This window comes from Dryobates pubescens, chromosome 23, assembly GCF_014839835.1.
Source record: "Dryobates pubescens isolate bDryPub1 chromosome 23, bDryPub1.pri, whole genome shotgun sequence".
In the NCBI taxonomy this organism is placed as follows: domain Eukaryota; kingdom Metazoa; phylum Chordata; class Aves; order Piciformes; family Picidae; genus Dryobates; species Dryobates pubescens.
In genome coordinates this window covers 13,438,325-13,453,457 of record NC_071634.1, presented here as the reverse complement: position 1 = coordinate 13,453,457, position 15,133 = coordinate 13,438,325, and the positions used below count along the sequence as shown (strand labels likewise).

The following is a 15,133-nucleotide window of genomic DNA, read 5'->3' as shown; positions in this document are numbered from 1 at the left end:
TACCTAAAATAGTCCTGCAGCCTTCTTTCTCCAGCAGGGAGGACCACAAAAATAGACATGAACATTTGACATGGCCCTGACCTCCTCTTGCTCTTTAAGTACACTTAATCCTGGCATTCATGTGTGAAATCTTGTTATTACTCCTGCTAGTGAGACATAACTGGTGATTGATGGATAGTTCTCTCCTTGTCAGTAGAGGGTGGGTCCATGGTTTTCTGTCTCTGCTTTGTCCCCATGAAGGGCTCATCCATGGAGGTGCAAGGGTCAAGGGTGCTCCATCCTTTCATCTCCTCTGTAACCAGAGGGAAGCAGTGGTAGTGTCATGAAGGAGGAAGATGTGTGGCAGGCTGGTGGTGGCTGGTCATGGGCTTTAGCCAGGCTGTCACAGAATGGTAATGGTTGGAAGGGACCTCTGGAGATTGAGTCCAACCCCGCTTCCAAGGCAGGGTTCCCTAGAGAGGGTCACACAGAAGCACAAACTGGCAGGTTTTGAACATCTCCAGAGATGGAGACTTCACCATCTCTCTGGACAGCTTCTTCCAGGGCTCCACCACCCTTAAATTGAAGAGGTTTCTCCTCATGTTTAGCTGGAACTTGTTATGTCCCAGTTAGTGCCCACTGCTCCACATCTTGCCACTGGGCACCACTGAAAACAGAGCAGTCCTGTTGTCTTGGCACTCACCTTGTGTGTGTTTATAAGCACTTATGAGATCTCTTCTCAGTCTTCTCTTCTAAGTTGAAAGGACCCAATTCTCTTCATCTCCCCTCATAAGAGAGGTGTTCCAGTCCCCTAATCACCTTTCCAGCCCCAACAGAGATCATCTGATGGTTGTTGCAGACAATCTCATGCAGGGTTTTGCCTGACAGTGCCTGGTGGATTCTCCTGCAGTAAGCAAATGTGTGGTTCACAGACCAGGCAGAAGAGCACTTGGCAAGTCTGTGTTTCTTTCCCCTCTCATTTTCCATGTTCTGGTGAATTTGCACCTACCCCTGAGTAATGCCAAAGCACTCCAGAGGGCCTTTAACAGCCCAGGACTGGGATGGCCCTATCCAGCTATCTCCTTTCCCTGAATCAAGGCCGAGTGTTGTGCTGCTTGGATGAAATGAATGAGGCATCACCTCTGTACCCAGAACAGCTCTTCTGAGCAGTTTGTAAGCTCTTGGTCCAACAGATGTCATTGGATGGTTTTATTTATGTTGATAAAGCAGCACTTGGTGCTCATCAGAGATGAGTGTCTGAGAGAGCTGTTAGAGAAGATTGATGCATGCTTGAAACTGGTGAGGGGAACCAAGAGCTGCTGCATGAGGAAAGACCAACGTGGGCTTCTGTGGTGTTCAGGCACCCATAAGGACACGCAGCAGATATTCAGATAGCTTTTTTAGCACATGCCTGCTATTGTTCAGGGTTGTGGGTATGGTTTTGTCCCTCTAGAACTATTTCTTGCAAGAGCAGAAAAACCAAAACATATTTTTCTTCTCCATGAATATTTATGGCTCCCAAATCTTCCAGCATACTTTTGCATGTGTAATTAGGCTGTAAATGGAGTAAGTGAGCGCTGGAGGACTACAAATGCGAGAGCCTGGGGAAAGGGCTTGATGTTTCTGGTTTATTTGGGTGCTTGCTTTTTAATAATAAAGAGCATTTGTTAGATGAAGCAGCCTGTGTGCTTTCCAGAAGATGTCAGAAGCAGCAATAATTGGGACTGTCACACCAGCAGACTTGTCTAGTTAAGTGATGCTTTTAATCACATCTGCAGCGTTCAAGTGAACTTTGGGAGCAGTTGGGTGATGCAGCCAAAGCCTTTTAACCATCTTGTTTAGTGGGAGATGAAGGCAATCCTTGCCCTCTACTGCAATCAGCTCTGCTCCCAGATGGAATTGCAGCCTTTTAACCCCAGCATGGTTATAACTTGAGCTTGAGGAATGGTTCTGATTGAGACAGCTTCCCAGGTGCAAAACCCAGATGTGTTCTCTTTTTTTCCCTGAGTTGTGATTGTTTCATCCTCACTCAGCTTGGCTTTTGGGAGAGTTGAAAGAGGTAGGGCTTGAAGGTGCCTCTGTGAGTGGTCAGCCTGCAAATCTTACAGGGTAGGATTTGGAAGTCCAGATCTGGAAAGGATGCAAAAGCCTCATCTGAGTAGCTGTAATTCCGTGTTAGATCTCTGTACTTTTCCACAGCTCGGCCTCTGGAAAAGTTTTTGCTCTTCAGTAGGGTTTTTTTCCATGCTGTCATTAGGCTCATTTGAATAAAAACCACTCATGTGCTTCACAGAGGTTTGGTAGCTACTCAGTCTTGTGGGCTTTTTGGGGAGTTTGAAGATGAGGACTACAGGAGGAGGAGGAGGAGTACCAAGCGGGCTTGATGATTTTATAGGTCTCTCCCAACTACACAATTCTACAATGCACAGACAGTGCCTGTGGTACTAGCAGTGGGGCTCCAGAGAAGCTGCCTTGGATGCAAGAAGTGTGGAGGGGAAGTGGCAAAGACAGCTGAGTTTTATTTGGTGGATTTTTGTGTGTCTTGAGGTTTTTTTAGCTTATATCTTAAAAAAAAAATCACTTCATAGATGCCCAGAGAAAATGTCAATGTGGGTCCTTGAAAGTTTGAGTCCTAGTGGATAACAATTTATCTGTGGGTCAGCAATGTGCCCTTGTGGCCAAGAAGGCCAATGGGATCCTGGGGTGCATTAAGAGGAGTGTGTCCAGCAGATTAAGGGAGGTTCTCCTCCCCTTTTACTCTGCCCTGGTGAGGCCACACTTGGGATATTGCATCCAGTTTGGGGCTCCCCAGTTCAAGAATGACAGAGATCTACTCGAGAGAGTCCAGCTGAGGGTGATGGGTTGGACTTGATGATCTTTGAGGTCTCTTCTAACCTTGGTGATTCTATGATTCTGTGCTACTAGGATGCTGAAGGGACTGGAGCACTGCTCTGAGGAGATGCTGAGAGCCCTGGGGCATTTTAGTCTGGATTTAATAAATGTTTATAAATATCTGAGGGCTGGGGGTCGAGAAGGAGGGGACAAGGACAGGCTCTGCTCAGTTGCACCCTGGGATAGGACAAGGGGCAATGGATAGAAAGTGCAGCACAGGAGGTTACACCTCAACATGAGGAGGAACTTCTTCCCTGTGAGGGTCACAGAGCACTGGAAGAGGCTGCCCAGAGAGGTTGTGGAGTCTCCTTCTCTGGAGATTTTCAAGACCCATCTGGAAGTGTTCCTGTGTGACCTGTGCTAGACTCTGTGGCCCTGCTCTGGCAGTGGGGTTGGACTGGAAGATCTCCAGAGGCGCCTTCCAACCCCTAACATCCTGTGATCTGGGAGCTTCCTGGGTCCCCCCCTCCCCGTGTCTCAGCTGTGTATTAAATGACATTTAATAGTCTCGAAGCAGCCGTTTTCTTTCCCAAAGAAGCCTCAGCTTTACCCTGAGATTTATGGAGGCAGCGTGGTGAGCTGACAGGACGTTAATGTGCTCATCTGGGAGCCTCTGCGTGTGATCCCTCCAGCCTGCTCCCGCGGAAGTGCCGGGCTGTTATTGTTGACTGTTAAAGCATGGCAGGAATGGCTTCCAAACGAGCGTGACTCATGCAATCTTAGCCTCAATCTATCAAACAACCATGCAGTGAATTAAATTATTACCTAAAGGATTAGAGTTAGAATTTAATTTATTTATTTTTTTGGTGGTGGTGGGGGGGAAGAAATGAAGAGTAAAAATACATAGGGAATCTGCAAACAAAACAAGCCCCAGCTGGTCAGGTCATGCCAAAGGCGGCTGCTGCGCTTGGTTTACGTTTCCTAAATGGGAGATGTTGTAAAAAATGAGGCTCTGCTTCTCCCCTAGAGATCTTCCCCTTGCCAAGGGATTGATAGGTCACCTTGTACTGAGCCCTCTGCTTGGCTCCTGCTGCCTCTCAGGTACCTTCCACAGTAAAACTGATTTGTTTATCTTTTTAATCCCCTTTGCAGCTGAAAATGAAAGCGCTGGCTGCGTGTTACTGCACACATCAAGGAAGGTAAGTTGGGATGCTCTGATCAATTCATTATGTGTTTTTCATCACCTAGAAGGATCCTGAAGCGCTCTGTGTGGGTGTGGGGAGGTCTTTGGGGTTTTTTTTCCCTGGCCTAAACAGAAGACACATTAAGCCTCCTCGTTTGAATTAATCTGTCTTGAAACCTAAAATGCTACATGCTGCTTGTTCTCCAAACAATTTCTGTGAAATTCTGATTGTTCCACTTCTCTTTGTCCCAGGCAGTCTGTTGACACATTAATCCATCACTTTCTCTTCTGCAGCTGCCTACAAAGGGGTCCAGGCGTGCGCCATAGAGACTGAGGCTGCTCGGCTCCTCTGGAGCCGAAAGCAGAAACACCCAATAGACGTTGCTGTGATTTGGTTTCCTGTTTATTCCAGCTAATCAGATCTGCCTTCATGAGGTTCAGCAGGAGGGAATTCCCTGGAAACACATGGTCTGGGAGGATGATCAGGAAAGAACTCTTAGTTTACACTTGCTCTTGAGACAGTAACTCCGCAGCGATAAGACAAAACCACAAACCCCTCTCCCTCCTGTGCTTCAGTTGTGCAAACCTCCAGCTGTGAAAGTACACAGAGAGAAGGCAGAGAGGAAATGGGCTGATAGTTCACAGCATGTGAAGTCTTGGTCTGTGAGGCTGAGACTCATGGTGCTTTAAGTTGTCTTGATTCTTGCCTCATCTGCTGATTGAAGGGACTAGCTGGCTGCCTGAAGACTTGTAGCTTCACTGGTCTTGGTCAGTCACATACTGTAGGTTGTAATCTGGGTTCTTAAACCTGTGTACCAAAGCCCTGGGGGCCTCCTAGGCATTCCCAGAGAGTTCTTTAGCATTGTTGGCTCTTAGACAGCTCCAATCCTGAAAAGCTATTTCAGCAGGCTGAATTAATGAGGAAGGAAAACGTGTAATAGCTTTAGAAGGAGAAATCTTCCCCCTAGGTCAAGAAAAATAAATACAAACCCCCAAGAAACAAACCATAAAAAGGCAACCCCCCAAAAAAAACCCCAAACCAAACCCATCACCCCAAAAAAATCAAATGTTGGCTGATACAAAGTCATGGAAGTTACAATAAGCTATTTCTGTGCTCAGGAATGGAAATTTCTGTGTCAATTTGTCTTGTCCAGTACAAGTGCCAAGGTTCTCTAAGTCATCCACACTTGACTGAAAGTAACCTAAGAATTTAATCAGTTCAAGTGCAAATTTGAAGCCCAAATGTAGGATCTGCCTCTGATAAGAAGTAGTTGGAAGCTGCAAACACATAAGTGTCTCTTCTATTTTATTCTTCCTTTTTGGAGCTGTGGAGCTGCTGCTTTGTTGGCCCACAGTTTTGGTGTGCTGTTGTGCAACACACAGCAGAGAGCTAGCATGCTTTGAGCAGGGCTTGAGAAAAGTATTGCTGCCAGTTCTTGCCTCCAGGGAAGACAAGTGGAAATTTTGCACTTCAGATGCAAAGGAAATGGGGACTTGAGTCAGTGAGTTGATGGCTCCAACTGTCTGGGAAGGGCATCCCTCAGTAGAAAAGTGCTCAGGTCAGAAGTTTTTTGTCTGGAGATGTTTCAGTGCTAGGTTGTCTCCATTTGTGGTGGCAGCCTGTGGTTTCTTGTGTCCCTTCAGGAGTGCTTGAAGGGCCATCTGTGTCTCAGGCAAGTTGGCCTCTGGCATGGCACTGCTAGACATAAAGAAGGAGAAGCTCCTTGACACATTTTGAGTTATTTAATGATGATGTGCTTGTGAGGGAATTGTCCCAAGTGACCATAGCATAGGACAGCATGCCTTTTGGACAGACCTTCCCACAGGCTGCTTGCAGTGTCTGTAAATGGAGGTGGTCTCCAGAGCAGCCACACAGCAGAGAACTTGCATTTTGGGCCTTCTTGATTAGTGTTGAGAACAGATTTTTTTGCACTACTGCAATGTGCAACTTTGGCCAAGAGACCTGCCTGAAGTCTGGGCAGGCTGGTTGCAAATATTCCCCCTCCCTTGGCTCAGCAGCCTCTGTTCTTGCCATGGTGCAGTGTGCAGCTTTGCAGTCAAGGATGCTCAGGGTTAGTGGAATGGCTTTTGGGTAGCTGTCTCAGTTTTCCTACAGTTTCCAGCATCAGGTATCCTGGTGTGAAGCAATGGGAAGAAGTAATGAATCTACCCTGAAGCCACTGGGTGTCCTGACTGGAGCAGCTCTTTGAGCTTTCTCAGAGGGGTCCCTCTACCAGTGCTCCTAATTGCTTGATCCTAGTTTGTCTCTGGGAGTCATATATTTATATCCTTTTATGGTGGCAGGCTGCCTCGTGATGTTTAATGTGCCTATCTTCCTCAGTGCTAAGGGAGTGATGATAAGGGTGAGCATCACCCCTGTTTCCTATAATAAGACCAGGAGCTGTGGAATAAAGCAGGATTGAGGCATGGAAAATTGTTTACCTGAGGCATTGCCCGCAGCCTGTGGCAGAGCTGGAGCTGAGTTCTTGCAGTAAGCTGCTGACAGTGCTGTCCTGACATGAGAAAATGTTGCTGTCATGCACAGCTCACTGGAGGCTCAGTGTTGATTGAGATGATGTGGGCAGATAATAGCCTTCTTCTGAATGCCTTTGATTCATCTCTCCTGTCCCTCAGCTATCCTTCAACTTTCTTCTTCCACTGTTCTGCCTCTGGTGGCTTCTTATGTGTGGGTGAAGTTGGCAACACGAAGCCACTGATGCATTTTTTCTGAAAGCTCCCCAGCGCTTCTGATGCTATTAACCTTCCTCATACCTTCATGGGTACCTCCTGTGCCATCCTCCTTGTTAAATCCTGTCTGGGTCATTTGGCTTCTTTGCTGACTGAACCTACATCCTGGCCTGGACTCTGCACACCAGACAGCCTGACCTAAGTCATCTTTGGGAGGTGGCTGCTGGTCCCTGCTGTTGCAGATGGTGGTAGGTGTTTGAACCTGCTTTTGTACAGTGATTATTTGACACTGACTTGTCAGCTTGCAGTTATCATCTCTTTTAGGTGGGGTTGTAACATAGCTGTGTCACTGTCTCCTAAGAGCAGATGGTAACAAAGCCTTGAGGGTGGGGAGCTGAAATCCTTCAGAGAATCCTCCCTCTCCTGGATGCTGTGTAAGGAGTGATTGATGCAAAGTAAAACAGTGCTAATTGCAATGGATGTGTACTGACAACTTGATAGTTGCTGTGATAATTACAGTAATTAGTGAGATGTTAGCATTTTCCCCCGTGTCTAGGCTATAAATGGAAAAGGTAGAGAGGGCATGTGAGAGGAGAGGAAAAGATCTGTGAGTCAGGTGCTGGGGTAGTCTTGTCGCTCGAGGGAGAATGTGCCAAGGTCTTGGTTGTGGAGGCAGCTGGGTGTCAGATTTGTAAAGACAATTCAGAGCTTGCCTCTTGCCGAGTTCAGGGGGAACTGAGGATTTCAGTCTGTCTTGACCAGCTTCAGCCTGGCTAGTTTCCTGTCAGAAGGAAGGTCCATATGACAAAGTGCACTTCCCATTTCCTCCCTCAGCCTTAAGCTGTTGAAGGAGAGGGCAGGACTGTCCTCCCTGGCCAGGACAGCCTGTGTGTGGATTTCTATGGAGAGTGAAATGGAAACAACTCATTTGTAGTTTGATTCGTGGCACTTGGTGCCGTGGTCTAGTCATGAGGTCTGTGGTGACAGGTTGGACTCGATGATCCTCGAGGTCTCTTCCAGTCTTAGTTATACTGTGATTGTCCAGTGAAAGAACCTCTCAGCTGATAAATACAAAGAGCTGAGGCTCTGTAATAGAGCAGCTCGAGGCCAACAAGTCTGGGATGGCTAAAGGAACCAACAGACAGCTGAAACAGTATCAGCCTCTGCGACAGCATCTGCCCCCTGTCATACTTTGATTCTAAATGTTATGGACAAAGGAAGAAAACTTCCTTGAGAGTGGGAAGAACAGAAATATTTAAGGGGAGTTGAAAAAGAGGTGATGAGCTGGCTGGCATTCCTTACCTCCCACTACAGACTCCAGAACTGGGAACCCTGGGCAGAGATAGCTCCAAGTTTGAGAGCTGGGTTAGGTGACCCTGAGGTGCAGACTGGTAATTGTCCATGCTGCTCAGCTCAGTCTTTCTTCCAGATAACTTCTCCCACATTTTTGCAGAGCTCTTGAATTATTGAAACCTAGGGAGGCTGGTAAATGCTACCTTAAGCATTTTTGCTTTTAGGCAAATTTATGTGCTTTATCCTAGGCAAAATCCCTAATTTTGTTTTAGTTCTGTTTTCTGTCAGGGTATAAACGGTGCCTAGACATTCAGCTATGGGCAAATGCAAACCATCAGAGCATTAAACTCCTTTTCTGCCTTGGGATCCCAGTGGTCAAAGTGATTCTGGGATCATTGCTTGAGGGGCAGGAACCTCAGCAAACCTGCTTGTCAGTGAGACAGATCCTAGGCCTCTGCTGTTGGGTGGTGCATCCAGTCGTCTTACACTGACCTCTTCTTAATGCAGTATCTGAAGTTAAAGAATTTTGAGGAGGAAGTCAGAGCCCACCGAGACCTGGATGGGTTCCTGGCCAGAGCCAGCATCATCCTTGATGAGACTGCCACCTCCTTGGACGATGTTCTTCGGGAGATGCTGAAACACTTCGCTGAAGATCCTGAGAACATGGAGCCAAGCTGCAACTTTGAAAAAATCATGAGCACTTTATTCACGGATTCAGGGACCCCACGGGAAGGGAATGGTAACCACCTCTTCGTTTCCTTTTGCCTGAGGGTGACTGTCATCCGTGCCCTTGGTGGTGCGTGGAGCGCTGCCGCGTGGTGTCCAGACCTGCGTGTGCCACGTGGTGCTGGGGGTTTGTTTGCCCGTGTCACTCAGACTTGTTTGGTGGCACTTGTTTTGGTGGAGTCTTGCCCCTGTTTCATTAAAATGACACATGGTGGTGCTCTCTGGGGTGAGAAGTCTGCAGCACTGGAGTCTGTTGTCTCTTTGGAGCTGTTAGGCGTGCTTGTCCACTGACAAGTCTCTGATGCTCTTCAGCGAAGAGACACTTGCCAATGTCTCCTCAGAAGTGGCTCTTTTGCCTTGTGGTTCTCCATCTGAATTCACACAGGCTGGGGAAGTTTTGCCTGCTTTGAATGAGCAAGTAACTGGGGAGGGCTGAGCCTTTGTGTTGCTCCCAGCCCACTGGAAGGGATGAGAGGCCCTTTGTTTTCTTTCAGAAACTCCACTAGGCAGCCCTAGCCAATGCTGCCTTCTTGTTTGTCACCTTAAGTTATCAGCAAATGTTGTGGCATAGTTTAAAGCACTGCTTTTCAGCCCAGGATATAAAGAAGCTTAACTAAGCATTGTTTCTCTGTAGGCACCCATGATGTTTCAGAGCCAACAGGAATGAATATACAAACATGCACCTCGCACCTCAAATGTAACTGTCACAGCCTGAGTGAATTTGTTTAACAGTTATGTCAAATCCTGAGCATGTAGTAAGCATGGTCATGCTTTGGTTACTTCTTGCTACCTGTCTTAGAGCTTTGCATTTATAATCTCTTTAATTTAGGCTTTCTGCCAATAAAGACAAACGCAGCAGTGCCGTAAAATACTGTGAGAACATTAATGAGGAAGAGGGGGAGAGAGGGCAAGGGATTGGGAAGATGCAGCCTCTTCCAGTCCTCTGTGTGTGTGTTGAATAGTGCTGATCTAATAACCTAATACTGCAGTGGGCTGATGTTGGGAGGAGGAAGCAGCTGTGAATAGTTAAAGGACAGAATTCAAAAGCAGCAGAAGAAATGTTTCCATCCTTCTCTGTTGTCATTCCCCCCACCCTTGCATCACTTCACTGTGCAGATAAATAAGTATGTGTGCAGTTAGTACTCAGAGCTTCCAGTTGAAAGGAAATGCCATTTGCAGTTGTAAACCAAAGATGGACAGTCTCTAATGTTACCCTCTCTTCTTTTCCTAGTTCACCTCTTATCAGATACGATTCAAGGGGTCACAGCAACAGTCACAGGGGTGCAGTATCAGCAGTCCTGGCTCTGTATCATGTAAGTACCTGGGGTTAGGTTAGCAAAATCCCAAACTGCTCAAAACTTGTACCTTCTCCTGCAGCTGTTCAGAGTGTATGCTTGTAAGTCAAGATGGTGATGCTGTCTCCATCCATCCTGGTCTCAGCAGTGAGACGCTTCTCTTTGCACAATGACAAGCAGTAGCCTGGGCCCAGATGACAGAACGTGAAGCTCTTGGCTGCTGTTGAAATCTGGTGTTAACAAGCTAAGAATGTTGAGAAAAAAATATAAGTCTTCAGTCAGAAAATAATACTAATTACTGAGAAATGTTAATGAGAGGAACTTTTGAAAGGGACAGACTTGTTCATGGACTGTTTTGCCTGCCAAAGTCTGAGAACTTGGAGCAAAGGATTTCTAAGGGCCTTTGATGAAAACATCTAAACTTTGTAACTGAAAACTGAAGTCAGAAATACCAACACTATTCAGACACTAATTAGTTTCTGACAGCTAATTCAGAGGCTGATTAATTGTCAACGCTGTTAAACATTGAAGCAGACCCTTAAGACAGTAAGGGCTCTACCATCTGAGATTTATGAGACATGGTGACTTTCACCCCAGCTTCCAGCTGACCAAAACTGGGTTTGGAAATCACTGTCTCCCAGTCAAGCATGTTGGGTGAGCCAAACTGTCCCTTCACAGAAAGCCAGATCCTGAATCACTGAGCCAGCCAAAGCAATGTGATTTGACTTCTGTCTCTTGCTTTATGCATATACAGTCTCCAAGTCACATTGTCAAGAAATAGCTTAATTCCAAAAAGCATTACTAGGATATGCTGGGTAGATGCCTAAAGGCTCAGGGGTGCACCCACATTTTAGCCTTCACAGCCAGTTTGCTAGGACAACTGTCACAATAGCTTGCTTTCTACTAGCAGTTCTGCTCCTACCCTCTGATTATGGCTGGAAAATAACCTAGAGTATTCTGCCTTGGAAATAGATGAGCTTTTAAAAACAAGATCCAAAGAAACACCCACAAATCACAAGAAAAACCCACCCTTGTTTCTGATCTCTTGTGAAAGAGAGAGATGTGGGCTCTGCATGTCAGAGCTCTGCTCTGTGAAGTGAGCTGGAGGATGCCTGTGCTACCTGTGCTACTGCCAGCTCTCCTCCTGCATGTTCAGAGCAGCTCCCACCTATGCAGACCATGAGTTCATGCAGGAAAATGATCTTTCTGCACTGGTCAAGAGGGCTTTGGAGCAGTTTTCTCCCCTTTGCATGCTATGGGTAGCATAGCAGCCATAAAGATATGTACAGCCTGCTCAAGGAAGGGTTGAGGGTGGAAGCTTCTGCTGTGGCATGTGACATGGCTCCATGGAGGGCTTTGAGGAGTGTTGATGTAATAACAAAGCACTTGTGGAAGTCATGATACCAGTGCTGTGATTATGTGCATGAAACTGCAAAGGGCAGGTTGAGCCTCTCTGTAGAAAGTGTGCCAAAGCTTTAAATGCCTCCCTGTGAGTAATGCTAGCTTCCATGACAAGACATGAGTGGAAAAATAAGCTTACAGCCTGAAGGTGTCTTGTGCAAAACTTTCCTTGTTTCTTCCTATTGTTACTCTGAAGAGGGAGAAGAAAGTGGTGGGAAAGCAGTGATGAGTTATTAACTGTAATTATCTAATTATTGCCCTGTATTTCTGCTGCAGCTATTGTGCAACAGATTGTGAACCATATTTTTAGACCTTAGATACTTTTTTTTTTTTTTTCTTGAAGCCAAATTGCAAAACAGCTTCCAAAACTCCTGAAGTAAAAGGAATTTGTTGATGAAAAATTTTCCACATGAGTGGGAAGAACCTTTAAGGTATCTGCTGCTCTTTATCCTTCCATTTAGTCTATAGCCTTTGCTAAATTTGAAGTTAGCACTGCTGGGTTTGTGCACTTTCAGTTTCTTCAGTTCCTAGTGGATGAGGGAAGCTTGAGTATGGTGACAGCATTATATTAATGAGGAAGAGCAGCTCAGAGGCATGGTTTTGGTAGTGCTGCTTCTGCACTGATTTTTGAGGGGAAGTACTAAAGCTGAAATTATCTTAGAGCCAGAAAGAAAAACCTTGTATAAGATTTCCCTCAGCTGTGCAAAGCCTGGCTGCAGAAGAGCATTCCTCATGGACACAACAGTCTGGTTCCCTTTCTCCTCTTTCTCTCATGCCTTATCTTTGGGGGAAGAGCAGTGGGGAGAACCTAGAGTGAAATGGCTATTCTGCTTCTCCTGGAATTGGTACTGACAGCTCCAGGTCTACTCAACTGCCAGCAAGGTCAAATGGTACTGTATGGATCTGGGCTACAGCCATGTCACAGCACAAACCATTGAGGATTTGAATCTTTCAAGGTTTGAATGTTCCACTGAAGTCCAGGAAAACAACTGGCTTCTGATTCACACTAGGCTTTGGGGCTTTTACTGTCAAGGATGACTAAAACCTGATCTTGCTGAATCCCTACCAGGGTGCATAAGCTGCTGGAAACCTTGGAACTCCTTTATTAGGATTCTGTGCAGCTGAAAGCAGCACAGTACTGCATGCCCTACTAATCATCAGCCTTCAGCTCTGGAAGGATGAGGGTTGCTAGGTGTTTGCATAGGTGATGGATTTCTAACCAGAAGGCAAATCTTCAGAGTGACAGATCAGTTTCATCAGTGAAGAGCACCATCTCATGTGTTAGAAGCCCTGGACATAGCTCTTTCTTTCACCTATTCATAGCATTGTCCAGAACAGCAAGGCACAAACCGGCTTAGAGGTCTCCTGCTACTTCACTCTGAAGCTGATGGGTGATTGTTTCATTGGAAAACATGGGATGAGGGGTAGCCAGACCCAGCTCAGAAAGGGAAGTGCTGAACTGCTCTCAGATTTGTTCAGTTATTTAGCGTAAGGAAGCTCTGCTGTTAGTAGGAGCTTAGGGAGGTGCTTTGGTACCCCTCCAGAATGGAGTGACTGCATCAGGTAGATGTACTGCCAGGATGTACTGCCAGATGTACTGCTCAATTCCACATGAACCACCTGGACCTACCATGACCCAGAGGCTGGAGGGATGAAACTGGATGCCTTGCATGTCTGGATCAGGAAAGATGGAGAAGAAACCCCTGTGAGAGCTGTTTTATTTGGTGTTGCACTGTTGTAGCTCAAAAAGCCCAGGGAAGCCCCTTGTGACTGTCTTCATGATCCAAGTCCTGTCACACCTAGCACTGTTGCCTTGCAGTGAAGGTCTCCTAATGCTAAGGATGTTGAACAAACTGTTCACTGTCTGCTGGTGGATCTCTCTCCTTGATGTCCTTCTAGGAGAAACTCTATGGATTGTTGAACAAATGCTCCCAGAGTTGAGTGGAGTTCCCAAGGCATCACAATTTCCAGCCTATATTCATTCCAGAGAGAGGCAGATAATGCTTTCTTCCCCAGCTGAACCCTTAAACCACAAAAGCTGCTTCTTTGTCTGGACTGAGTGGTTGCAGAGCCATTTCCTTTGGCTGCCTTGGTGAGGCACACAGGTTGGTGAAGGACTTGCTTTCAGTGCATTCAGGTGATTTGCTAGAGCTGTTCCAATGGCACGGCAGCGATAAAAAGCCTCTCTGCAAGTAGAGGGTGGCTTAGTGGTCTGTGTGCTCAGTGGTGCTGTGGAATTGCTTAACTCTGCTGCAGTGCTATTGCAGTGATTGAACTCTGAGAAGCCCAGGTGGCCTTTCAAAAGCAGGTGTGAGGAGGTTATTGTAGATATCAAGCAGGACTGCTTTTCAGAGAGTCAGGGTCAAGAGTAGTGGCTTCTGAGATGTGTAACTGGTGGGTGGGTGGTACATTGCTGCTGGCTCTCTCAACAAAAACATTGCAAAGCCTTTTCCACTTGTTTAAGGATTTAGCCAGACTCAGAGGTTTGGGGGTCTGTAGGAAAGTCACATTGCTTCTGATTTGGCTGTTGAATAGATTTCAGCTCGAGAGGCTCCGGTTGCTGTGTGTTCCTCAGAAAAGAGCCCCTTCCTTCAAAGAGCAAAATGGGATGCTATGGGAAATGAAAGAGTTCACTGTTTACAACAAGCACTCCTCTAAAGAATAATATTTACAAGGTTTGGAGCTTCATGAACAAGAGCCACAACCATCATCTCTCAAGTGCTCTTTGTGTTCAAGGAACTGAAGTGCCTGTAGCCAGCCCTGCTGGTCTGTCCCAGGTTATGCTGGAGAGCTGAAGCTCTTGCAGGTGCTGCTAAGAAGAGCAGTTCTCCAAGGCATACCTTTCACTGGGAATTTGGGTTCCAAAGGGGAGCTGTGGATGACTCATTGCAGTGCCTGCAGCATGGGTGCAAGAAGAGGATGTCTCCTTATGTGTTGACTTGTAGGAAATGCTTACCCCTAGAGAGATTAACTGCCAGGGAGGATGAGTCTTCCTGGAGCCCAGCAAAGTGCATTTACCAGTCAAAATGATTTCCAGCTTGGAGTGCTTTTGTTGGGGGAGCAGCCTTGTGCCAAGCTGCTGGTGAGCTGGCGTTGCTGGTCACAGCTTCATTCCTCGCCTGCACATTCTGGTTTCTGAAAGCTTGTGCCTGGAGCTGCTCTGCAGAGGAAGATTTATTGGCCAGTGGATGAGAACAAGAAGTGTCATTGTTGTTCTGCATCGGGACAGGAAAAGGCTGGCTAGCTTATTACCTCTGTTGGGCACTTTTTCTTACTGTAGGGGATAATTTGTTTCTGAATTAACTTCCTGTCTTGCCCCGTTTAAAGAGGGTTTCTGTTTCTCTTGGGTCTCCATAGTTTGACCCTTTTTATGATTCGGTTGAGAAATGTGTTGTTGCTGGGATAAGATCTTGGGTGTGGGGCAGACCTGCAGCATGTGTGACTCGGTGTGTTGGTGGAGCACTGCCAGTTCTCACCGTCCCAGGGCCGCGTTCCCCACCGCGAGATACGCAGCCTGCAGAGGGGAGGACAGTGGAGCAGGAATGTGTGCTAGGATTTATTTGCCCCTTTTTATGAGCTCAATTATTGGAGGATCAAGATAAAATTGCTGAGAACACAACCTGGCATCTCATTAAATCATAGCCCAGCGTTTCCTTCTCTGACTAATACTGGGTGAAAACAGATTTTTCAGCTCTCTGGCCAAACCGAAGGAGAATGAAATTTAGCTCAAGCCCAA

The 15,133-nt window shown here is 46.5% G+C and overlaps 1 protein-coding gene across 1 annotated transcript in view; it reads left to right on the top strand.

Annotated features, from left to right (window-relative positions):
• Positions 1–15,133, top strand: part of SLC4A11 (solute carrier family 4 member 11) — an 80,975-nt gene that overhangs the window by 27,101 nt on the left and 38,741 nt on the right. Inside the window, exons 4-6 of the mRNA XM_054172417.1 lie at positions 3,964–4,010; positions 8,483–8,714; positions 9,933–10,014. Of these exons, the coding sequence (XP_054028392.1) occupies positions 3,964–4,010; positions 8,483–8,714; positions 9,933–10,014 (361 nt within the window). The remainder of the gene's footprint in view (positions 1–3,963; positions 4,011–8,482; positions 8,715–9,932; positions 10,015–15,133) is intronic.